The sequence below is a fragment of the Neolamprologus multifasciatus genome, chromosome 3 (genome assembly GCF_963576455.1).
Source record: "Neolamprologus multifasciatus chromosome 3, fNeoMul1.2, whole genome shotgun sequence".
Lineage (NCBI taxonomy): Eukaryota > Metazoa > Chordata > Actinopteri > Cichliformes > Cichlidae > Neolamprologus > Neolamprologus multifasciatus.
The window spans coordinates 24,819,432-24,845,220 of NC_140441.1; the positions used below are offsets into that span (position 1 = coordinate 24,819,432).

General features: G+C 41.2%; 1 protein-coding gene across 2 annotated transcripts in view; it reads left to right on the top strand.

The window, feature by feature from the left end:
* The window catches only part of intu (inturned planar cell polarity protein), a 27,907-nt gene continuing 2,118 nt past the window's right edge, over nt 1-25,789 (top strand). The window contains exons 1-15 of one of the 2 annotated variants that reach the window (XM_085137313.1): nt 1-457; nt 2,830-3,419; nt 6,044-6,129; nt 12,587-12,802; nt 16,480-16,598; nt 17,214-17,303; nt 17,909-17,986; nt 19,490-19,676; nt 19,992-20,045; nt 20,613-20,675; nt 20,960-21,169; nt 24,063-24,155; nt 24,238-24,669; nt 25,108-25,202; nt 25,290-25,479. In XM_085137313.1, the coding sequence (XP_084993439.1) occupies nt 372-457; nt 2,830-3,419; nt 6,044-6,129; nt 12,587-12,802; nt 16,480-16,598; nt 17,214-17,303; nt 17,909-17,986; nt 19,490-19,676; nt 19,992-20,045; nt 20,613-20,675; nt 20,960-21,169; nt 24,063-24,155; nt 24,238-24,669; nt 25,108-25,202; nt 25,290-25,479 (2,589 nt within the window). In that variant the 5' untranslated portion in view covers nt 1-371. Of the gene's footprint in view, nt 458-495; nt 1,373-2,829; nt 3,420-6,043; nt 6,130-12,586; nt 12,803-16,479; nt 16,599-17,213; nt 17,304-17,908; nt 17,987-19,489; nt 19,677-19,991; nt 20,046-20,612; nt 20,676-20,959; nt 21,170-24,062; nt 24,156-24,237; nt 24,670-25,107; nt 25,203-25,289; nt 25,480-25,789 lie in introns of those variants that run through there. The other variant, XM_085137304.1, reaches the window with a different exon arrangement.

Here is a 25,789-nt window from a genome sequence, read left to right on the forward strand (position 1 = left end):
GCTTGCCTGCAGAGCTTTTTTGTTGGTAGGCGTGTTTCTGCTCCACCTGCCAAGAAGACTGCCGGGACACATTCCGCCCTGCTGGCCTGCAAAAACACTCAAAACTATGAAAGGAGAAAAGAAATAAAGGAGGACCCGCTTTGAATAGTTGTTGAACCGTGCACCCTGTGATTGACGTGAGAAACTAGGGGGAGGATCCTGTCTGGGCTCAGACGCAGTTTGGGTTGCACGCTGCTGCTCGGGCATACAGAAACTTCAGGACGGAGAAGAGGCATCCATCAGGAGGACTAATAAAAGTTTTAAAGGATTTCTCTTCGGGAGTCTTCTTCTTTTATCGGACAGGCTCGTCCCGGCGGAAACATGAAACATAAATGATGTTCAACGTTTCCATAGATGGAGGTTCATTCTCTCAGAACCTGGAGGACTTTGACTCCATCCGCAGTGTTCTCCTTTACAGGTCAGTCTAAACTTCACTTTACCCTCAGTGAGCATACAGAGCATTTACGCACTTTATTTATTTATTTATGTATGTATGTATTTATTTCTTTTTCTACAAAGGCGACGTCCCGTGCTTTCATTTGCTCGGAGACACTGCTTTGCTGAAATCCTGAGGGGATTTAAAAAACCTTATGTATTCAGGGGGTGGAGGCACCGGGCATCAAAATAAAGATGCAAATTAACAAAATAAAAGCCTATATTGTCATATTTTATATAGGCTACTTAAGGCTCCATATTCTTTCAGTGTCTTTACTGGATTTTTTTAAATTTAAAACATATATATCATTACCAGTTAAACTGAATTATTACTCATAGTACGTATAATATCAGCAGGCTTGAGCTGTTGTCTGTGCTTGCTGCGTTGTTTTATAGGAAATAGCTTCACGGTGCCAAATAAACCGTTAAGTGTGTTATTGTACGTAAACATGAAATAAACTGTATCCCCGACCCGTTATAACGTGATATGCTTATGTTGCTAATAATTGGCGGCGTGATTGTCGGAAAACACTATTTTAACAGGAAACTTCAGCAGGAAAGCAGCTAGCAAGAAGCAAAAGCTTCTGCGTTGTCAGTGGCAACTGTGCTATCCACCAATAGAATTCAGCGCTCACGTGTCACGTGACCACACCACAGCGCTCACTGCTGCTTACAACATGGCGAGTGGATGTTGGTGCTTGTTTTGGTGAAAGTTCCTCTGTTTTTCCGCGCTTATGGTAAACTAAGCCGTTCATAAACCGATGGCCACCGCGAATCCCCGCCACGGTGCCGGGAAAAGTGTATCCAGCCGCCACACGGACGAAGAGGCAGCCCAGAGCGACGAAGGTAGTGACTGTGGATCCACAGCATCGAGTTTCAGCAGCTCCGACTCCTCAGAGTAAGGACACACTATGTGTCAGAGACTAGAAACGTTTCACCTGTCTGTCCATTTCAAATGTCCAGATAAATGTTGTTTTTGAGTGGGAGTACTGCTAGGTTGTCAGAGAGCGGTGTCCGCAGTTTCCGTCTCCTCCCTTGTGCTTTTCATAGCTCTGGGCAATGTTTTCAACTTGGGAGGTAAACCTTCATAAATAATTACATGCTTTCTTAGTAAATTTATGGATGCCGTGTAAAAGCTACTTACCGCAACTTCTTAAAGTTAAAAGAAGAAAGAGCCGAGGCAAAAATAGCTCTAACTCTTTTACATATGGTGTTTGTACATATGGTGTTTTTCTCTGTACTGTTTTTACAGCATGCACATGGTAGACATTGACATATTTTAGGAGCTTTGATATTTGTTCTACAGTTCACTCAGAAAACCCCCCAGAAACAAACAAAAGTGCAACATTTCGATCAGAGAAAAAAAAAACTGTCTTCATCTTTAACCTTTATGTGGTGTTTGGATCAAATTTGACCTGTTTTGATATTTGATGCTGAGATTTGCGATTTCATCAAATCAATGTAAATGTTGGGTTAAGAAAATGTAGGAGCTGTCAAGTTGTCCATGCCATGTTTGTGTGTATTTTTTTAAGGGGCAGTGAGACCTTGACACTGTTACAGGACCTCTCTGTATTTCCACCACATCTACCTAGATTCCTACAGAGACTGCTGCTGGCCTTTTAGGGATCAGGGGGGAATATTCAAACACTAAAATAGTGGTTATATGTGGTGCACAATAGGAACAGAGGTCGCACAGAGGTCAGATGTTGGCTTAACAGAAATATGAGATCTTATTAAAGGGTGGCACAGTGTTGGAGTAGTTTGCACTGTCGCCTAGGTTCCTAGTTTGAATCCTGGCTGGTGTCTTTCTGTGTGAAGTTTAGAAAATGCAATATAAATATACGGTTAAAGTGTAACCCACTAAAACAAGTTTTCAGTGGTCAGTACGAATAGAAAAGTGCAAGTCATTTACATACCTATTTGTTGGCACTAATAAAAAATAATCTAGTAATAAAGAAGTTAGAATCCATTTATTTTGAGCTAACTGAGATTAAAACAGGGATCAAAGAGGGGTTGGAGATTTTAACCATTTGATATAATAGGATTTAAAGCCACCTGAGCTGGCATTTCAGTAAGTGTGGGAAACATATTTAGGTAAAACAGGACCTGATATTGTGTGATAATGGATGCTTTTCTGCAAAAACAAGTGTTGTAAAACCTAAAAAATGCTCTCTCCCCGCTCTCTGAAGCATTAATTCATGATTAATCCTCCATTTATTAATGGCAGCCATGCCATTTATACATTCTAAATTGAGCTGCAGTTCAAAATTGTAGACACTTATTATGAAGGAATTCTTGGAACCATACGGTGAATATGAACAGTACATAAGGCTTAAATCCTCTGCTTTCTCTCAGTGACCTGGAACCAGAATGGCTGGACGACATTCAGAAGAACGGCGAGCTCTTCTACCTCGAGTTGAGCGAGGGCGAAGAGGAGGCCGCGTTGGCCCAGCAGGTGAATCAAGGTGTATCCACCAATCATGTTCGCTTCAGTGAAAAAGAGGCAGAGATCATCACAGAGCAAAACAAGAAGCAGCGCTGCGGCTCACGGGCAAAAGGTGAGCCCACGCTTAAAAAGCTGGCTAGGATCCTGAGGAGGAAACGGCGGCCTTCACAGCGTAGAGGAGGGAAGGATGGGTGTAAAGACAGCTCATCGCCTCCAGCATCAATCCTGAAGAACCAGCAAGGCCAAAGGCAGGGTGTGACTGTTCAGCAGCAGCAGCTGAAGGAGGTGTGTGTCTACCTCAACCCTAAACGTTTAGGAGGTTCTTCGACCCCTCTGTGTGATGGCGGAGGCCTGCTGGAAGCACTGCTGGGTGTGGTGCATCGCCCTGCCTGGAGCAGAGGTCAGGAAGACCCTGCAGTGCTCACACGGGAGGAAAGACTGACTGTTCATGGATTAATACCAAACAGTCCAGCCATCAAATGTGGCCAAATCCTAATTGGTAAGAACATAAATCCAAAAGTCAGCTGGTTTTATCAGTGAGGGATATATTAGTTACTTCAAAGCTTTATACTTCAGAGAAAGAAAAGTATTTGGGTAGAAATTAATCACTTAATTGTAACAAAACTGTTTGCGGAGGAGCTTGCGCCATCCTCAGAAATAAACTCCTACCTTCACAAATGAGGAAAAAGTAGCTATGTAGCCATTAAGATTCTGTAACAATCATCAGCAGAGTCTAGATATTAGTTGTTTTAGTACTGATAAAGATGAAAATTTAAAAAGTAGAAGAGATGGGAGGAAAAAAAATACAGCCAGTGTTTGGGATTTAAAAAATCACCAAATATTGGTATTGGTTTTTAAAACCCTAGATTGGTTAGGCTTTAGTGGAGTCGTGTTTTAGTACTCACACATTAATTTCCACACCACACAAGAGCCCTGCCAAAGCATGGGCTGTAATTATGACGACATAGCCATAGTGACTGCACACAGATTTCTTTTTTAATAATCACCTAAGCAAAGCCTAAATGATGACTCTAGCATGCAACACAAGAAAAAAATCTTAGGGAAAAGAGAAAAGTCTGCACACCGTTTGCCTTCTGTTTAATAATCTGTTTTATTTTAAATTAGCCAATTAAACTCAAATTGGGATGTGACCTGTATCTAAATGATGTTTATAAATAAAGTTCATTTCTTAGGATTTGTTAATTGACTTGTTATTATCATCATTATCATAGTAAACAAAGTAACCTACGTTTGTTATATCTTATTTATTTAATTTGGCTTCTAGCAGTGTAGGTAGTAGCCACGTGTGTTGAAACCATAGTGCTAGTAAGCAGTATAAATCTGTCTGGAGCACACTGACCTATCTGCCCTGTTTAAAGAAATTTATTCAGTTCCATATTTTTATTCATGTATTCTCTCAGAGCACCTTTACATGATTCACAGTTGTAGGGTTTTTTTAAACTCCTTATTTGTTTATCCCAGGCTGTGTTGGAGTCACTCAGTTTATTGTCTGCTTGAAACAAAAAGGTTTCAGCTTAGCTTTCTTCTGATTGATTTCCCTTCACAAACACGTTTGTGGGTTGGGTCTTGTGTGTTGCATGACATGTTAGGGATATCCCCTCTATAGCGAAGATCCAAGAGGAGAACAAACTAGGGATCGACTTATCCCAGTTTTTTAGGGGGAGAAAATCACGTTCAGTTTTCTTACCAGAGCCACATTTCTTATGATCAAGTCCTCACATACTTGTTTGCGTTGTCACTTAAAAAAGACTCCGTTAACATTTTACAGTAGCTGAAGCTCTGCGTGCTTGTCACCGATGAAATCGAGAACAGTTGTGGTCCTGTAACTTCAGCCGAGAGGACTGCGATGTTTGTCGCGACTCCAGCGATAACTGCTGCTTTACTTTCAAACCGCAGCTCTGTCAGATTTCAGGAGCTGCTTCAGACTGAATGCACTTGTGTGATGGCCTTTTACTCTTGTCATGTAACCAATCAGATAGCGGGTGTTGGTGAGATATTGCTCTAGACTTCAGAGTGGCGACTGCAAAGAGAGATGTTGCTGCTTTAGAGCCAAATCAGCAAAATCCAAATGAATTATTTTTATTGTAAATCTGTAAAAATAAAAATAATCATACCAATGATCAGGAAAATGTAAAATATCATTAGAAGATTGGAAGATTATATATATATAGGCATGTCATATAGATATAGTATATAGATATAGTATTATATAGATATGTATACATATACACTGCTTTTTATTTTATTCTATTTATTTAATTATTTATTTATTTTTTCCACCTTTGTTGTATATTGGTTTCTCTTCTTCTTACTTTAGCACTTTTGTGGTCCAGCTACCCAATTTCGCTGTGCAAGAAACTGCACAATGACAATAAAAAGCTCTAAGTCTCTAAGATTAGCAAAAAATGCCTTAAACCTAATTCATCTACTTTAAAGAAAATCGTTATTCATGACCAACTCTAAACCTTTACGATCCTCCGCCTTAAATGAAGCTTTTACTGCAGATTTGCAGAGTGACTGGGACTTTGTGTGGTCAGATGTGGTCCTGTCTGTCTGAAAGCTAAGCATCTCTGAAGTGATTTTCTTCTTGGAGGACTAATCTTTTTTTTGTTTTACCAGCAAACAGAGGAATGCCAGTTGTGCTTCACCACAAATGACTACCCACATCAGTTACGGTTTAGAGGAGCTTTTATGCAGTGCAGCTACATGTTTGAACAATTAGACTGCTTAAATACCTGAAATAGCTCCGTTACTGAGGCGGTGGAGCACTTCTCTGCACACGAGCAGGTGAAGCTCTTTGCCAAATACAAACAGCAGTGGGTTTAGTAGCAGATCGCAGTTGCATATAATTAGTTTTTACAGGAAAGGGGTTGGCATAAAAAAATGAGGGTACATTTCCTTGTTATGGTTACATTAAAGAAATCTGTTTTGTATATCTACCAGATGCTTTCTAACTCTCACTGTATGTCTCATGCTGTGTATAATATACACGGCATGTCTATCTTTCTGTATGATGACAGTGTATTTGTTAAAACTTGCTGCTTTTGTCCTGATTGAGCCAGTTTACTTGATAAATACATATTTTCTGCATGTTTTGCTCAGGCGATGTGCTCGTAGCTGTAGACGATGTCGACGTGACCTCGGAGAATATCGAGAGGGTTCTCTCCTGCATCCCGGGACCAACGCAGGTCAGTGTGTGCGTGAAGCTGCCAAAATCACTTTTTCTGCTGGTGTTTGGACACCAGCATGGTGACATGCCGGTGGTGTAGTCAGTGATGATTTCCAGATCTGGATAAAGCTGACATGCGTGATGATAGCTCTGAAGTACCTGCATTACCTGTAGCAACATTCATTTATGGCTTTTATGGCCTTTTTTTATTTTTTTTATTTGACACAGCGAATCAAAGGGAGTTTGTATTCTCAGCCTCTGTTAACAGTTAGCTCCAAAGTGACATGTTTTTTTGTTTTGTAGTTATGCCTCTGAACTACCACGGTGGATTTTAATGAAGAAGTGCGGACTTTCAGCTTATCTTTTTAAACTAGTTTTCCACTAACTGTTTATGAATTACAGACATTTTTTTGTAAACACAGGCTCAACATTAATTGTAAAGATTAACATAATTTAAATATAAGGAATACTTTTTTACACTTTGATTGAAATCCTTTGCAGTCTAAAGTCTAGAACCCGTGAACTTCACAAAATGCTGTATTTCCACCTTAAGTTGCTCCTTGTTTTTGGGTCTCTCTGCCTTATGTTTGATTTTCAGTAACAGTTATGCTCTATTGGGTTGAAGAATATCCCATTTCTTTACAAACTCTTGGCTTGTTTTTTTTGTGTACTTAGGAACTGGCCTTACCTGGTCATGAAGCTGCTCATAAGTCAGTTGTCAAATTACTTTTGAGTCTTTTGTATAAAAATGGCTCCAAGTCCTAAAGAGTTAATGTATAACTTAAATAAAGCTAGAAGTCTTACTGTCAATATTGGGAGGCCCTTTTTTTATTTGATGGCCACTTAGTGAGTGTTTTGTGTTGCCCTTTTTTCATTTGGTTAGATTTTTAAATGTATAAGGCAGCATGTATGCTTTTAAGATCCCGCTGCCTGTCATGAGCAGCAGTTGTCGAATGCAGATACAGATCAAATTGCTTTAAAACGCAGTGGTCCTGCCAAGCTGCTAAATTGTGAGTAAAAAAGCATAAGCCAGCACTGTTTAGAAAGCCTTCAATGATCCTTTGATCGTCAGCAAAGAAAAAAAAAAAAACAACAACCCACAGTCTGCGTCTCAGATGTGCATTTTCACCAAAAAGCAGACCATCAAAAAGAAGGAATTTGCAAATGACAGAGTGTACGCAGGGTTGATGGCAAACATGGCGGATGCACGGGACGGCGGTGTGACTATTTTTCGGTGCCACAGGAAGCTGTTGCGGGACTGAAAGCTCAGCTGATTAGAAGTTGTAGTCGGAAACTAAATTACATCGTACGGGAAGAGCGAGAGAGATTTTTTGGGGAAAAATGCGCAGCTCCTCAGGCACCGTGATGACTTTCAGAAACTTGAAATAGAGCTGTACTGCTGACAGAATCATTGTTTGGTGTGCGTGTGGGTTTGTTGGAGGATAGAGTGTGTTTCTGTGCGCCGAGCCTGCCAAATGGAACACAGACAGTAGTTATTAAGTTTGAAGGGACAAATATTAGTATTAAAGTCAGTCCACCATGGCCTTTACCAACCCTGAATGAACTACAGCTTTTCCTTTGTGCCTGCATGTGTGTGTCCATCCATGAATGAGCGGTAAATGACTGACATCAACAGACTGGAATTCTAGCAAGAGCACACTCCAGTCTAACCACATCCTTATAATTTATGATGAGAGAAAGTGCTGCAGTTAGCCCACTCGGCCTCTTTACTCAGAGATTTCCCCAATTTATGCTCAGCTTCTTTCAAACGTTGGTACACCCTTATTTTTCATGTCATTTCAATTTGATGTCCACAGCTCAGAACTTACCGCTTTCATCATCTGTGCACCCAAAATAATTAAAGATATGCTATCATTAAATCAGTTTTTTTTTCTCTTTTTTTTTTTTTTACAGCTTTTAGAAGTCACTTTGCAGCACTGAGTTTGAAAGGTAGATCAGCTGGTGTTTCTCCAGCGCTAACTTCTTCTTTAATAATACCCTTAAATTGGCTCAAATGGCCGAGCTCCCAGATGTAGGCGCCTGCTGGAGAGGCGGGTGGCCTGTGGTTAGTGCTGACAGGCCTTGGAGAGTTCTCTGGGAGCGATCGCTGGTTTAAAGAAATACGATTTAAACATTTTGACCAGGTAATTTGATCTTTTTTCTAAAATATATTGGGTAGGCTCCATGTAGTCTAAAGTTAGGAGAAATAAATACAGATGTATACCTTTGGAAAGTCTGCATCGGCTTATTATTTACTTCTCCGAGCAAACAATGCCTGTGTTAGAGTTTTAACTCCAGATTGAGTTTTTCTTCTTCTTTTGAAAACTGTTCGCATAAATCGGTGTGAGCGGTTCTACAGTGTGCAATAAATGGCATAGTTCACATTCTGTGTTTCACAACCAGATTGTAGTTTTGGTGTGATTAGTGACAGTGAAGATGTAGTGGTTAAAACTTACTCACTGTGGGTTGAGGTTAAGTCTCAATTCTGTTCACTTCGCCTTTCTGCTTTTCCTGCAAACATTTTACTTAGAAAAAACTACTTAAAGCAGCTCGGTTCACCCCATAGGGTGCTGACCTTGGACATGAGATAAACAGCATACAAGCACAACCATATTGCTTCAGTTCATGTCAGCTTATTAACTTTTAATCAGGAAAGACACTTAACCCTTTAATCCCAAGTGTATCATGTTTGATACAAGAGTTTTTGAGACCTCTATATCAGCGGTCCTCAACCTTTTCTGCGCCACGGACTGGTTTAATGTCAGTCAATATTTTCACGGACCAGCCTTTAAGGTGTCGCAGTTAAATACAACAAAATAAAATGATACGACCAAGACAAAAATTGTGGTATTTTGCAAATATAAAAATTGAGAGTAACATCCTCCTCTCTGCCCCTTAATGCTCTCTGGTCGCTATGGTAACGCGTAAATATTTCTTTCAAAATCAGACACACAGCTACAACACGGGAAAAGACCGAGTTAACAGTAAAAACCCTGAAAACCATAAATTTTACACCCAATCCTCAACTCTCGCGGTCCAGTACCAAACGACTCACGGACCAGTACCGATCGTGGCCGGGGGGTTGGGGACCGCTGCTCTATATCATCAGTGTGATTTATAGATAAATAGATGTGTTATAGGTTTTTGTTTAAGGTAAACAAAGTATGATGAATAAATTGCACAAAAATGAAAACACACTCAAATTAATATATCTTTTTTTATGTCCGATGGTCAAATAAACATATCAGCTTAAAAAAAGTAATTAAGTGCCCTGCCCATATGGTATTTATAAGGCTTTTTATTTACTATTCATTTGGAAATCATGAAAGTGGGACTGCGCTCTGTGTTTTAGCAGAAGCAGTTTCTTATAAACAAAGGTCTTGAGTTAAAACAAAAGAAATTGAGCTGGTCTATAAAAATATCCCATAAATTTATACTTGGCTAAACACAGTATTTTAAGCAATACTCTGCTTTGCCCCTTTGTACCACGCTAAAGTCTCACTGGCGCTCACGGGTTGCAATACTAAATAAAATGTGATGTGGTGAGAACAACTTTTTTAGCTGAAGATATGTCAAATACCAATGCTTACTGAATCGTTCATTTTTGGGTTTAATCCTCATATAAAGGTGACCTAGTTTATCACAACCACATAAAGGAAATGTCTTTTTCTTCAGCTGGTTTTTACAAAAAATTCATTAGATATAATATTTATGTGTGTAAAAATTAAGAATGAAGTATAGCTTTGGTCTCAGAGGCTAATATTGTGTAGTTTAGCCACAACAACCTGTTGTCTCCCCATATCAACTTGTTGAATGTTGATTGCATGAAAGGTCAGGAAGGTGTAGTGGTTGTAGCTCACCATGTAAGTTCTCATGGATCTGCGTTATAGGTGGCAGTTAGCTGGTGTCATAGGCCACCACGTCTGTTCACCGATGGTCAGTCACAGTGGACGTAGGTGGCCTCCTTTATTCATCTCTCAAACCATATATCTCTCTTTTCTTTGGGTGCAGGTGTACAGCTGAGTCCTGTCCTGTTTAATTGCCTGTTTCAAATTCCCCTCCAGCATTTGAGTACAATTCAAACCCTGTGCTTCTGTGACAGAGCCTTCCACAAACTATAGCTGTGGTCTTCTTCCAGCTCAGCTTCTGCTTTAACACAGATTGCCTCTCTGTGTCATAAATCTGTTTGATATGATGCAGAATTCGCATTCGAATGAATGATGGCATATTTTCTAGTCCCCGAGGCAGTGAAGTAACCCCAGACTCTAATATTTCCACCACCATGCTTCACATTTGGTATGAGCGTCTTCTCCTGAAGAACTGTCTGATCTAAAGACGTCTGGTAATACTAACTCTGATCCGTGTGTCCATCCGTCTGTAACTCCCGTCTGTCTAGAGCACATTATTATAAAAAGCCAGGGTTCACTCAGATGGTTGTTTTTTTTTGTTCAACTTATAGTTTTGCTCTATTGCTCTTTTTGGAGTACAAAGTCTTTTTCCTGGCACACCTCCCATGTAGGTTAAATTTAAATGAGGTAAATTTGTGCAGTCTTGATCATAGATGGACTTTCACATCAAGAGTTACCTACAGGTCCTCTAATGAAATTAGGGAGTTCTTGGAGATGTCTTTTAACATCAGTTTGGTGTTGGATTAAACTTGCTTTGGCTACCAGCCCTTTAAAATCTCTGCCACTTGTAGGTAATTTTCCTTGGAGTGAAATATTTTTTTTTAAAAATAATTTAAATGTGTTTTTTTCATGTCTTTTCCCCCCTAAAGAGCTCTTTAGGTCTTGGCATTATAGCAAACTGAACAACAGACCCTAAATGTTGCTGTCACTCATCTTCTATTACTTTTATTTTCGTAAATTAAACAGTCTTTTAAAAAGTTGTGAAAAGACTTGCTTGTTTGTTTCAGTGTATCATCTTTAATAATATCCACAACATTTTTTGTCCTGCTTTTAACTGAGCTTTGTTTTGATTGGTTGTACCTCAAAAACAGAAGGTTTGAATGGTATGTGGGTGGGGCTTCTGCGCTCACAGACTATGTGCTCTGATGAACATGATAGTGATATGGTTTCTATACCCCATCATACAGATTAAAGATTTGAAGAAAAAAAATGCGTGACACTCACTGTTTAAAGCACTCTGAGTTCTTTTGCACATGCCCAGCTCAGTATTTGAAATTTGACCACTATAATCCAATGTTGTATAACCACTGACAGAAAATAAGGAAAAGCTCCACAGGCCTGCTTCAAATTGTTAAAGGAAGGAAGAAGGTAAAGCTTTATTCATCCAGCTCTTCCTGAGCAACTCTTACACACATTATGTTAACCAGCTGTTCCCTCTCACATCTGGACTCTGGCTCTGATTTACTTGAATTAGCATCAGCTTAGCTCCATAATTGGCCTCTGTGGCGCTGACAGCTTTCAGCCCAGAGTCAACACAGCATGTGCGCAGGTATGCCGCTATAGCGTGTCTTTACTGTGAGCCGTCAGCACTAACTTCAGCCTGAACGATTCTTTAATTCAGGGTTTGTGTATGAGCGCATATACGTCCACACGGTCTTTCTTTGTGTTGATTCATTTTTGGTGTGTTTCTAATCTGTATGTGCATAAAAGAGGCTCTCTTGAAATGGAGAAAGCAGTAATCACAGGGCCTAACTAAAAAGTTTTACTAAATAAATACAGATCTTTAATCAAAACTCCAGCACGATGATTTTAACTCATCTGTCTCCAGACTCGTCTATCGTGTCCTAATCTGTGAGGTCAACAGGCAGCCTCTGACTCCAGCTATAATCACACTTAAATGTAGGTCTGACAAATTGTTTAAACAGAGACACCGCAGAGTTGCAGTTTCTCATCCTCCTGTGCGTCTCGGACACATGTGTTTCCATGTGCGGATGGTCCGATTTCCATGCGGCTCTGTGTCTGTTTCCACTGCGACTTTCTATGAATGACAATGTGAAATGAAGGACTGTGGATGGAAAGTAAAACTGCTGCATGAATGAGAGCAGCAGTGCCGTCCGCTGCCTCAGCGCTGTTCCTCGGCCTTGTGAAGCAGTCTGGTTTTAATTTTAGTCAAACACACACACACAACCGCACTGATCTCTGCTATGTGTTATGCTGCGGTTAAGCCTAGATGTCAGTGTCACTTTCTCTTTGACAGTCGCCGTCCCGCTTTTCACTTTTCTCCTTAGTGAATGTGTAATGATTGAAGGTTTTTTTTTTCTTTTTTCCCGTCTTTTGGAAGCATGGCACACATGCACACCTTGCCAAGTATAATCATGTGGAGACGCAGTGACTTGCAGAATTTTTAGAAATGAATGAAATCTCTGAGAGGCCCTGGCAGGTGGACTGATGAAGTGATATTGTAAAAGAATGGCTGATTTTCTTCTTTGTCTCTTGGTTTGTTCCTTTACACTCAGAACTATTTCTCCGTAGTTTTTCTCTGATTTTCCTTATGTCTTCCTCCTCCAGGTGAGGCTGACCTTGGAGACCGTGGCTCCGTTGGACCGGGTCAGCGCTGGCGACGCTTCCCTGATCCGTAGGACAAAGGCCTCTCCTCCAGTCAGCCAGCTGGTGCGGCTGCTGTGGGGCGAGGACACAGCCGAACTTCAGATGTCCATATCGCACATCCCTCATATCGTCATGTACCTGTCACTCAAACTGGACTCCACATCACCACAGGAGGAGGTTAGACAATAAAAATGTTACGATGAACAGTCTTTAAAGTTCATTTAATGAAATCTTTGTGCTGCGTTGGTGCTGCGCTGAGCTTTGCAGCAGTCTGCAGTCTCACTCTTGTTCATGTTTGTGCTGTTGTTGATCCTTTAGGTTTGCCACGTCACAGAGAATTACAAGTTTTATAGACAAAGAACTTCTTTGAAGTTAAATGAAACTCGAGTGTTTAAAAACAGAGAAAAGTCTCCAGTGCAGACATTGTTTGTGCTTGTTCTCTGTGTTTCTCTGATCTTCATTGTTTTTTGCTTTGCTTATTTCTCACGAAGACAAAGTCCGATGTGGCTTCTTTTCCTGTTTGAGCCAGCTTTTCAGCCAGTCAGTATTTAACCATACAGATATCTTATTCCAGATGGCAGACATGCGGTTGCCTCTTTGGAGGGTTGTGCATGAATGTGTCTCAGTAATCTTCCTGCTCAATATCCTGTGTGTAGCTCAAAAGTTACACAGACAGACATGGAGCCATAAATCATACTCAAAGACCTACACTAGTACTAAATGGCGTTTGGACTGTCTTTTGCCTTCAGATCTTCCTTAATTCTTAATGGCGCAGATTCAACAAGGTGCTGGAAACATTCCTCAGAGATTTTGGTCCTTATTGACATGACATCATCACACAGTTGCTGCACATTTGTTCACTCCACATCCACGATGACAACCTCCTGTTCCAACACGAGCCAAAGGTGCTCTACTGGATTGAAATCTGGTGACTGTGTACACTACTGTGAGCTCACTGTCATGTTCTTGAAGCCAGTTTGAGAGGATCTGAGCTCCGTGGCATGGTGTGTTTTCCTGCTGTGATCAATAGTGGGTCAGCCACCACCTCCAAAGGGGACAACCCCCATTAGGGTTTATGTACCTGGTTCTCGTCATCTTTTTGAAGAAGCTTCTTGGATAAAAGTCCAGGTGCCTCTTTTTCCATTTTCAAAAAAATCTGCAGAGCTTCAAAACATATTTGAGTTATAATGACCCAGCCTATTAAGTATAAGTGAGCCTGTCAACATTACTAATAAACTATTTAAATGTTTGAATTAATAACCACATGGGTACTCTACAGTGAGCTATACAGTATATAATTATTTGGTACTTTAACTTTGAATGCTCATTGCAGTGATACCAGGTTAACTGCTTTATGTAGGTATAGGAAAAAAAATAAAACTACTTATTTTGTTATGAAACATTTGGGAAGTGGATGGGAAATATCTGCAGACATGTCCTATTTTGAAACAGTAGCTATAAAACTTTACAGTACCTGTTTTTGTTTGTCTGTTTAATTTTGACTGAAGTCCAGCATAAGTGTAACCCAGCAGCTTGTTGTTTGGTGAAAGCAAACTTAAAGTATTTTGGGGGAATTTTTGTATCCTTCCCCAGTTATGGCTATGCAACCATGCTAGCCACCAGTACTGAGGTTTAGCAACATCTAGGATATTATTAAAGCTAAAGCATTGGCTTTGACACAATTTTTTTTTTTTTTTTTTGCAAAATGTTAAAACATTTTTGCATTTAAAGACTCCATTGAATCCCAAAAGGATAGACAAATAAAAACATAGCAATTGTTTATTTTCATATTCATCTAGTTTTCTGTCAAAGTCTCTGGTGCTTCTGTTTCACTCATTTATAGCTAGTATTTAAAGTTATAACGAAGAGCGTTAAAGTTTGCTGGGAAAAAAGGCAGTGCTGCTGACTCCACAGTGGTTATAAGTACTGTCACCAAAGCACTAAAGGTACGATTTGAAGGATTTATTGGCCAAAGAGCTGCATTTAGACTTTGGGTCTTCCAGTTGAATTACAAGCAGAGTTCCTGTGTTTCTCTGCAAAAGGTTCCTGGAGTTCCTCCACTGAAAACAGGCTGCTATTAAAGAACAACATGTAGGGAGCTGTTAAAAGAGAAAGCCACCTTCAGACCTTAAATACTGCTGATAGGTTTGACCTAACTGAAACTGGCAGAATAAACAGAAACCTAAAGGCCGCTGTTGATATCCAAACCCCAGATGACCACATATTTTCCCATTCCTTTGGAGAGTAAATTGGTTTTTGGGGAAATCTGATCGTGACTTTTGTGGTCAAAGGCTCTCATGACTCGGAGCAAACTCTATAAAACTCAATTTAAGACACTGAGCTGTGCTGAACAGACTGATTTAATTATCCACATTCTGACAAAGGGCATTCTGATAATGGAGTATTGAGAATGGCCTTAGCTGTGTAGGAAACCCTAAGATTGGGAGTGGTGAGCTTCTCTTCTCTTCTGAATTTCTCTGATGTGAGTCAGACACTTCAGAAAACTACTACTCTGGACAGCGTCCAGCGCCTGCGGGTGCTACCAACCAAAACTAGAGAGTGGAGAGAAAAGCGAGAGGTGCTCTCCATCATTTTAATGCCGTGAACTTTCTGTCCTGCCCCACGTTCCCTTTGCAGCAGCAGCGAGCTGTTCTTCCAGTCGGGCTATAAACAAAATAACATTTCCTATTTTAATTAGATCCATGTGCATGGTGCTGTTTTAACATCCCGTAGGTAGGACACAGCTCACTTGTAGTAAAGTGTTAATCCCAAAGTCTCTGCTGACCCACACCTCCCACACTGTAATCACATTTTCCCTGTGGATGCTGCTGGCAGGTTGACATTGCCTTTATGGTTGCACTTCACTGTTCTGCAGTTCCTTTTTGTGTCTCTGCACGCCAGAGTTTTTTCTTTTCTTTTTCTTTTTTTTTATCTCGACCTAAAGAGCACTGGTGATAGAGAGTACAGCTTGTCTGGAGCCACATCAGCCAGCGGTTGATTTTTCTAAATGACAGCGCTGCGCACGAACCCGCTAAACTCTGACTTTGATTTTTTAAGTCCTTTGATTGTAGGGTAGCAGAAACCGGAGAGGTTCAGTGGTGATATTTTTGAGCTTTAGCTGTGCGATGTTTTGCTGATGTTTGTGTACAGGCTGAAGCTGCTTTCTGTGGTGGTTGTTCTGTAGCAGCCTCTCCGTGCGTGCTTTGTCCCCCAAGGTGAATATCTCCCATCGGCACTCGTTTGTGCCTTTGTTCTGGTTGCCAAGGCTATAAGAGGCTGTTCATTCAAAGTTTTTACCCCTCACCCACCATCCTCTTATCCTCTTGGCGGCTTGGATCTTATCCGCTCCTTTAAAGTTGCCAGCGTGCTGGGAGGAATACTAATAACTCAAACAATGCGCTGGATCTGCCCCAGAGCGCTCTGATTCTGTGCTGTTCTTTCTGTAGATTTTGGACCTGCAGATTTTTGCAGTCGCAGGAATAAGAGAAACTAGCTGAACATTAACCGTGTGCCGCTATGTCCCTGAGAACGAATGGCAATTAAATTCCTGTGTGTCCTCTAGGACAGGAAAGTCAAATATTTTAAATGTGTTTGGAAACATTGGTCTTTAAAGTGACATATTTCTGTTGCTTTTTGGAGCCAAAGTGACATTGTTGATTTGTGGCTCATCCATTCTTTCTTTTTTTCTCCCCATAATTTATGGCAGAGAGCATGTGGTAGCAGCCAAGTTCAGATATTTCACATTCTGCTATTGAAAAACTAACCAGAGTTTGTTTTCCCCTCTATGCAGCGTGTGTGATTTTAACAATAGAGTTTGTTTCAATGCTAAGCGACGCTGCTGTCTGTGTCTGCAGGAGGAAGTCTTGTACCAGTACCCTGTGTCTGGAGCATCCAGCCAGCTGAAAGGAGTGAGGGGGATCTTCATCACTCTGTGTGACATGCTGGAGAATGTCACAGGCGGGCGGATCATCAGGTAGGAAAGATAAAATGTGCTGCAGCGTGCTGAATCCAGGCTACGCACACAAAAAAATCAGCAGAGCCATCTAATCATCATATAATGCTTAGCCATATAGATCTGTGTTAAGATGATAAGGGGATCTTTGGAAGATATCTTCACATGTAAGGGGAAAGAGAACTCCTGTATTGTGTGTACTGCCAGTGACACTGGTCTCTTGTCACACATGGTGCGCTTATGGTTCCAAACGCTCTGATACTTTGTCAGGCTGGAGCTCACTGCCTTTATAGACACTTACTGCCTATTAACCTGATTAACCTGGTTGTGGTCACATTGAAGCCACTTTTAATTTAAATTTCCAATTAATTTTTATAGCAGCTCCACCCCAGTAGGTCGATCCATGGTGTACTGGTTAACTCACCCACCCACATTACGTATGTAAAAAAAGAAAATAATCAAAGAAAACAAACTACAACACTGTTCCCTTAAAGTAATCACTGCCCAGAGGGTGAGCTGCCTTGGCAGAAGTGTGTGTACTCTCAGAGTGTTTCTTGTATTGTATTAAAATTAAGTCATCTCTTCACCCATTTCACCATCTCTCATATCCTCATCCATCCTCTTTTTCCCTCCCAGTTCGTCTCTCCTACTCGGCAAACATCTGGTACATGTTGGCTACTGGAAAGAAAGCAACAATCTTCTGGTCATCGGCCTTCCTGCTGAGAGGTAGCCTCAGGCAGCGTTACACACACACACACACACACACTTATACTGTGTGGTCAACTGCAGGCACATTCAACATGCTGTGTAGATATTACACAAGTCGATAGCACATGGCAGGTGTTAAAGTTTGACAGTAATTTTTCACGTATATCTTTTTTCCTTTTTTAAATTGCTGCCCTGTCACTGATGTGGCAATAAATCCTCCGAGCATGACCTGTGCTCCAGAAATGAAGTATTTTTGGAAAGAAGGAAAGATTTAAGAGCACAATCTGTAAAAACAATCGGAAAGGACCGTCTTTTTTTCTTCTTCTCCTCGCTTTTAACTTTACCATGTGCTTCTCTTTGTCCTTTGTTGGCCAGATGAATGCCTCTTTAAGAAGCACGTGGTCGTAAAACGCTTGGCGAGATGAGTCACATTAGCCACCTTTATGTTTGTAGCGGGTCAGCCCCGACCAGTCGTCGTCTCACGCCTGGAAATAATGGATCGATTCTTGAAGAACACCCACAAGCAGAAAAGAAAAAGCACTGCCGTAAAAATGTTTTTCTCTGTGGCTGCTGGCTGTTAATCCAAATATTTGATAAGCTTGAATTTTTCCATTTCCCTCCAGGGTTCCTCTGCTGTATCTGCAGACCGTGGTAGGAGACGTAGTCCGCACACTAAAAGTGATGTACGGCTCCTTAGACAGGTTGGTCACTGTTGCCTTTCCGTCAGTCCTGCTGAGAGCTGGTGGGAACTTCCTCTTTCTGGTTGCCATTTTTCCACATTATGCAAAATATGCTGAAATCAAAGTAAAATGTCTTAGCTGTAAAGCGCAAACCTTCCCCACAAACTCATTATTGTCTCAATTTGTCAACTTGATCTACTTTCTTCTCCTGAGCATGTTTTTTTTTTCTTTTAAAGGGGACCTGTCCCACTCATTTCTAGGCCCATGTATGTAAGGAGGGAGTAGGGGGAATGTAATCACTTGTTTGTTTGTCTCTCTTTGTTAGCAGGTTTCTAGCTGTCATTTTCAAATTTTGTGTGATGGTAGATCACAGATGGCACAGCTTGGGCAAGGCCACAGCAAATGTAACAATAAGTCTAAACATTTGACCTTAACCTTCATTGTTGGCGCCAAAGTTCAAACTTGACCTTGAGGAAAAAATGTCAAGAAACCATATTGAATAATATATTATATAAAAGGGACGGAGAGAGCTGTGCAACACACTTTTTAAGTTTATTTCCAGACTGTATAAATCTCTGCAGGAGGGAAAAATGTATATCATGTATATTATGTGCAGATGGGAGGCAGAGGCAAATATAAAATTTAAAAAAATCCTGATTGGATGAATTTATGTGAGACACGCTGATACACCACAATTTATTTGGAAGAACATGGTAAAGATTTTATACCTCAAAGATAAAGTGTGAGAAACTGTTCATCCTGAGCAGGAGCACTACTGGACAATGTGTAGGAATAAATCTGCAGGTCTCTTCCAAAGCTGTTCTCCTACTGAGGCAGCTGGCAGAAAAAATGTAATAATTGGTTCAGGAGTTGGCCTTTGACTTCACTGTCATTTATCTAGGAAACCTACCATCTGGACTCGATGAAAAAGATAAATACTTTTTAAATACTAATGGTGGGTAGCAAAAAAGCTGTAATCATATGATGGTTGTGTGAAAAATGCCCGACTATTAAAGACTGGCTACAAATCACACAGGAAGTAGATGACATTTTATATGACACAAGCTGTGTCCAAATTCATGGACTGCATCCTCCTGAGGACACGGCCCACGTAGACCGCGAAGGCCGGGTCCTCAGGAGGATGCAGCCCATGAATTTGGACACAGCTAAAGACTGGTCAAAATGCAACACATTTTTGAATCAGAGGTGTTTCTTCTCTGTCTGTGCATCTGTGATTTATCTGTAATTTAAATGTGTTATATGTTATAGTTTTTCAACTCTAGAAATGAATCTAAAAGGTGCTTATGTCATATGCCTGCAAAGACTAATTACAAGGAACACGACTGTGAGTGCAGTGATGTGTGCAATTTTATTTCATCTTTTCAGTTGTATTTTCTCATGTCTGTTGTTACTAGATGAACTTGTGCTTTTGCATGTTTGCCAATTTCATGAATGTTAACATTAAACAATAAAATTAAATATATTTTTTAAAAAAAGATTTCTTCTAATTGTGTCCTCCCACAGTGCGTTCTGTAAGGCGGATCACGCTCCCAGGTTGGACCATTTCTTCTGCCTGTTCTTCCAGCAGCTCATCCAGCCCTCGCGTCTGAGGGAAGGCTCCTCCTCGGCACCTCCGCCCGACATCTCAGGGACTCTCTTCCTGGACGGACTGCCGGCGGTTCGATGGCTCACGCTGCCTCCAGAAATCAAGGTACACTGCTGGATCTGTGAATGTAAAGTTTCTTCTATCTTTCTGTTCTTACATGTGGGTTTTGCTTGTTAGTTTAGCTCTGGTGCCCCCTTGTGTTCAATATTAAAAACAATACCTGCTCGATTTTGATTTATTTATTAAATCTGATTAAATCTTAATGAACTTCATAATGACAATGGGTGGTGGTGAACATTGGTGGGAATAAAGTGTAAGAGTTCATGAAAAATCACATTTAAAATGACTGCTTAAGGCACCTTTAGTGTTAATAATATTTATGTGTGTGCGTTTTGTTTGGTTGTTTGTTTTCATCTGTAGATGGAGGTGGACACGGTTCTGTCTGACTTTGAGTCTTCTGATTTTGGAGAAATGGTAAGAAATGTTAGTTTTCCACCTTTATACCTTCTTTCCTGCACATTTAAAGCTGTGCTGTCTTTGCAGTCAGCTGCAAGTCAGTGAGGTTTAACTCTTTCTCATAAAGACAACGTCTAACGACCTGCCCCTGTACCCTTAATGATGAGTTTTCACACCCATTATACCTCAATAAACCACTCTGTTCAGAAAAGAGCTTCAAGGTTTACTCGCAGCAGGCTTTCAGGGGTAAAAGGTTAAGTGGGCAAAGACACGCAACCATCATAAGGGCTTCTCTTGAGCATGTGTGCATGTTTGCTGAGATCTATCTTCTGTCTTGAGCAGAGGAAGGGAGAAGGTCAGACTATTTATAGGAAGGTGTTCATGTCTCGGTGTGTATTTTTAATGAGCAGCTAATGAGGTCTAGTGTGTCCCTTTGTACGCGCAGCGCTAACAGGTTAGAGATGGATTATTGATGCTGGGAGCAGTGAAGCTGTTACTGCTTTCACTTAATGTTGCACTCACACAACACTGTCACACAGAAAACCTTAAATGTGACTTTTTTTGTTCTTTTTTGTGCTTTTACAGTCTGAGGATTTTTTTGGCCTGAGGCGTCTGTATATAATCCTCGGCTCCTGTTTGTTCTATAAGGTAAGTTTCATAGTCACAACACGCACATGCCTGCTTCAGCACCAGCAGCCTTATTGTATTTTTACTTCCTCATCTGATAGCATCTACGGTCTATACAGCTATTCTCGTCCAGATAACAGTCATTGTGTACATAAGGTGGCCTTTCACACAGGATAACAGGATGATGAGTGTGTTCTGTGGCTCAACAGCAAATTTACAAACAAATTAAGCTGTTAAATTATTAACTGAGAGGATAAGGGAGACAGTAATTTATCCTTTCATGTTTCCACTCTCTCCCCTTCCAGTCCTACCTGATCGCCAACCACCTGCCTAAGGAGGACCTGCTAGACGTGTGTCTGTACTGCCAGCACTACTGCCTGCTGCCGCTGGCGTCAGAGCAGCGCGTGGGTCAACTGGTCATCTGGAGAGAGGTGTTTCCCCAGCAGAGGGCTAACGGAGCCACGCTGGGCTACAGCCAGCCAGAGGGCCGACACTTCCTCCTCATTGTGGGGCTGGTAGGGAAGGAAATCACTGACTTGTTTTATTGATATTTATTCTTTTTCTTGACAAAACTCCTTTTCTCATTTCAAATAAAAGGAGCATTTAATTATCGTGTTTACACAAAACCCGCTTTAATCCCTCTTTAAATTCATCCTCCTTGTGTGAAGAAAAAAGTACATCATCTTTAAATTCTAAGCAATGTTCCCTCTAATTTTTCCTGTGTCTGAGCGAACACACAAACTCCCTGAGCGATCCCTTGGACCACTGTGAGCAACAGCAGACGTGTGCACTGTGGTCACGCCAGCATCGAATCCATCCAAGTTACATGGTTTATTAAAATAATCAAACTGCAGCATTTACATTTATGTCAGACTACTTTTAATTAACTGCTTTAGAATGAAAATGTAAAAAAATCTTGTTCATGACCTGCGTAGTATGTTAACACTATTGGAAGTAAAAATAACTTGAATTCCAATTCTGAAAACATAACTTTCTTTTTTTTTTTTTTTTTTTTTATAAAGCCCTGACTTGTATTATGAGTCTGTGGTCTGGGAGAGAGTAACTCTCTGTCTGCAAAATACAGTATATAATGACCAGTGCTGGGCAATTAATTATATAGTTACTTATTCAAAAAAGTAACTGAGTTATGCAAACAACAAAGTTTTTTGCAGCTGTTTACCTAAAAATGCAGCCAAGGTGTTATTTTAAATCCATCCATTTGCTTTCGCTTATCCTTTTCAGGGTTGTGGGGGTGCTGGAGCCTATCCCAGCTGTCATAGGGCGAGAAGCGGGGTACATCCTGGACAGGTCGCCGGTCTGTCCCAGGGCAAACACACAGAGACAGACAACCATTCATGCTCACATTCACTCGTGCATTCACACATATGGGCAATTTGGATTAATCAATTAACATATCCCCACAAGCTGCATGTCTTTAATTTTTTTTAAATAAACATTTCAAACTATTTACAGAACAATCAGGTGTTCTGCATCAAATTTGATGCCACACAAATCATTTGTGCCACTCCAAAAAATAATTTCTGTCCACTATGAGATAAAGGAGAACAACAGCCTGATACCTGCAGGCCTGACAACAGGAGATGTATCACTGCTGTAACACCTGTAACATTCAGCAGTCGCCTCATTGTTCTGACACACACAACAAAACTATTGACTACACTACACACTAACTACACAAGATTTGCGCTAAACGTCGCAAATCTCTCACATCTCAAAACACCGCTGTCACTCGTAAAACTTCCCCTTTCCTAAACAACTAAATGCCATGTTGCCATATCATTTTTTGATTGGTCGACATGGTACATTTTTCGACCAATAGGAAAGGGTGGAGTCTTTTGGTTTTGTTTTTGCTCACAGGTTTTCCTTATAAAGCGCCGTTTTTACCGTTTCTTCCCGCGGTAAATATAAACAACGATAGTATTCAGGAAGAAAACCAAACATTGCATATTTTTTATCGTAACTCTGGTTTTACGTGGCCTATCAACACATTTTAAAAACTGGTATAAAGTCCACACTTTTTCCCTCAATTGTTCCGTCTGTCCTGCTCACATCTCCAATGGTTGTCCACGTTGTCATTGACGTGGCTTCACTCCACATCAGCCACGCCGCTTTGCCAGCTAAAACACCAGTGTTGGCACATAAGGACTCTGTCATAGCCTGTCAACGACGTTGATTAGCTGCGTATATACGAATGTGAATCGCATAATTGGCTGGACTATGGGATAAGGTGGCATCGTTCTAATCCCATACGGGAGCAGCGAGTCACTTACTAACACTGCAAAACAGAATTGTTAAAGTATTAATTTTAATTTCAATTCAGGTTAGATTTTTTTTTTTTTTTGCGCAACACAGATTTTCTGTGCGCAGACACCTTGCCAGCAGTGCACAATTGCGCACACGCGCAGCTTAGAGGGAACATTGTTTTGGTGTGTGTTAACACAGTTCCAAGGAGGGAAGACAATCAATTGGAAATCCATCATTGTAGAGTGAAGAAGATTATTTACATTCGAGGCAGTTGTCAGTCTTCCCAGGAGTGGACGTGAGACACGTCAGACGGTGCAATGCTGAGAGAAACTGCACAAAAAACAACAAAAAACAAGAGCCACATCTCAGACTCAGACTCTCAGTTAGCATGTTAAATGTTAAAGTTCATGACAGTCTTTGGTACAGTTACCTGTTTGTTTACAGGGGTTTGCAGGAGAAAGCTTCTTTTTTCTAAAAATATAATAACAACATGGCTTATGTTTGCAAAGTTAGATCTGAACAAACCACAAGACTTCTAGTTGATGTTCTTCAGACAACACCTCATAACAGCTGTCAGCACGGTGGTGGAGGGCTGATGATTTGGGTTTGGGTTGCAGCCACAGGACCTGGGCATCTTGCAGTGTTTGAGACAACCATGAATTCCTCTGTATACCAAAATATTCTTGAGTCAAATGTGAAGCCAGCCGTCTGAGAAGCTTTAAACTTGGCCTAAACTGAGTAATGCCACAGAACATTGATCCTGAGCACAGCAGCAAATCTACAACAGAGTAGCTATAAAAGAAAAAAGTGTCACAGCCATCCAGTCAAGGTCCAGCCTGATATAAATTTTGTGGTGGGACCTTAAGAAAGACGAATACCTGCAAGCCTCAATAACAGGTCAATGAACTGAAGAAACATTATACACAGAGAGTGGGCCAAAATTCATCCGACTCAATGTGAGAGTCTGACAGAAAACAGCTGCCTCAAGTTGTTGCTGCTAAAGGTGGTTCTACAAGCTATGCAGTCATGGGGTGCTTTTTATCATGACTGTAATTCTGCCTCATCTCCTCAGTCTCTGCCCATGTGTGTGTTATCTGCCAGTATTGATGCTTCTTCATGATATCATTTTCCCTCTGTCCTCAGAGACACTTTATGCAGTGTGTACTGTTGGAAGCAGGCGGCTGTGCTTCCCCAGCTTTGGGCTCTCCTGGACCTGATTGTGTTTACATTGATCAGGTGGGCTTTTTTAAACCTGAAGATGAATTCCTGCCATGATCATTTACATCAAACTGAAGCTCTGTGTTGTTCTGGCCTCCAGGTGAAAGCCACCCTGCTGCAGCTGGAGGTGTTGGAACCAGGTATCGAAGAGCGTCTGAATGCTCCGCCTGCTCCCTGCCTGTCCTGCGCCGACTGGTTCCTCCCTGCTGCCACAGCTCGTGACCGGCTCGACAGCCTGGCCTCCTCCTCGCCCGTCTTCAGCAAGCTCGCCGGTGCCATTAAAGCCTCCTCGTCCGGGTCCAGAGCTCGCGCCCTGTTTGGGGAGAAGTCGTGGAGGGCCAGCCCGCAGAGGAGCTTGTCGGACAGCGGGAGCGAGGGGCAGATGGATGCCGGGTCGGGGTCCAGTTCGTCAGCGGCTCCAGGCCTCAGTCCGCATTCCACACCGGACTCAGCCAGGAAGCTGGGAGGTCGTCGGGACTCGCTGGGGTCTGGAGGGTCTGATGGGAGCGGAGGCAGCGGAGGACTCTTCAAGGTTCATCTGTAATCTTTTAAGGAGTTTATATTTGTTCCTGTTTATTTTTTCATCCGTTAGCCAATATCAGTGAATTAAATTTGTTACAGGATGTGAAATATCTCATTTATTTTCTAATAAATCTGCACATAAATGGAAAACTGCTGAACACAAAGGTTTTGAACAAGGTTTGGCTCAAAGTATTTTCATTGAAAATGCAGAAAACTTGCCCGAATTGTTTGCAACAAACCAGCTGGTCACAAATAAAACAAGTTATAGGGAACAAAGCTGGAAGTCGATGGACTGCATAAAACTTAAAAAAATTAAAAGCACACTAATAGAATTTCTTTTTAAATAGGTAAAGTGAGAGTGGCTTAAATATTTTTTTGTCTAAAAGCCAATTAAAAGCAGATTTTATTTAACCTTGACATTTTGATACACTTTATATGTTTTTATCAGACACCCAGGATGAAGCACCCAAACCCTTTTTACCTCGGCACCCTGAAGAAGACCCTGACTGAGAGAGAAACAGAGGAGATGTACAACACCATGAAGTAAGTGACCGGTTATCCGGTTACTTTTACTAACCAGATAAAAACGATCTCTTTTCAGTTTGACCTGAGGTCCTGTGTTTGCCACAGACTAACATCGGGTGCAGAGAACACCTTGTTCCACTACGTCCTGATGGAAACCGTGCAGGGAATCTTCATCGCTCCCACTCACAGAGAGGTGGCTCAGCTGAGCGGCTCCATTCACCCACAGCTCATTCGCAACTTCCACCACTGCTGCCTCTCCATACGAGCCGCCTTCCAGCAGAGTCTGCCAGCCAGGGTGAGACAGAAAGCTGCTTCCTTTAAGTGTGAGGTTTCCAGAATTGTGTGGAAGCTTGTTTCTGCCGCTGACAATAAAAAGGGTTAGCTGTGATTTATTTCATAGACAAACACATCAGGACCATCATGAATACAGCAGATTTTCCTGATCTTACACATTAACGAAGGCTACAGACTCATATTTCCCTCAACAGTAACTTTTTGGTCAGGACTTCTTTACCCAGCATGGAGAGACTAAGGTGTGAAAACATGATTTTCCATTGTGGTTAAAGGAAACCCGTTTCCTGCAGGGCTCAGTGGGCGTTTTCTGT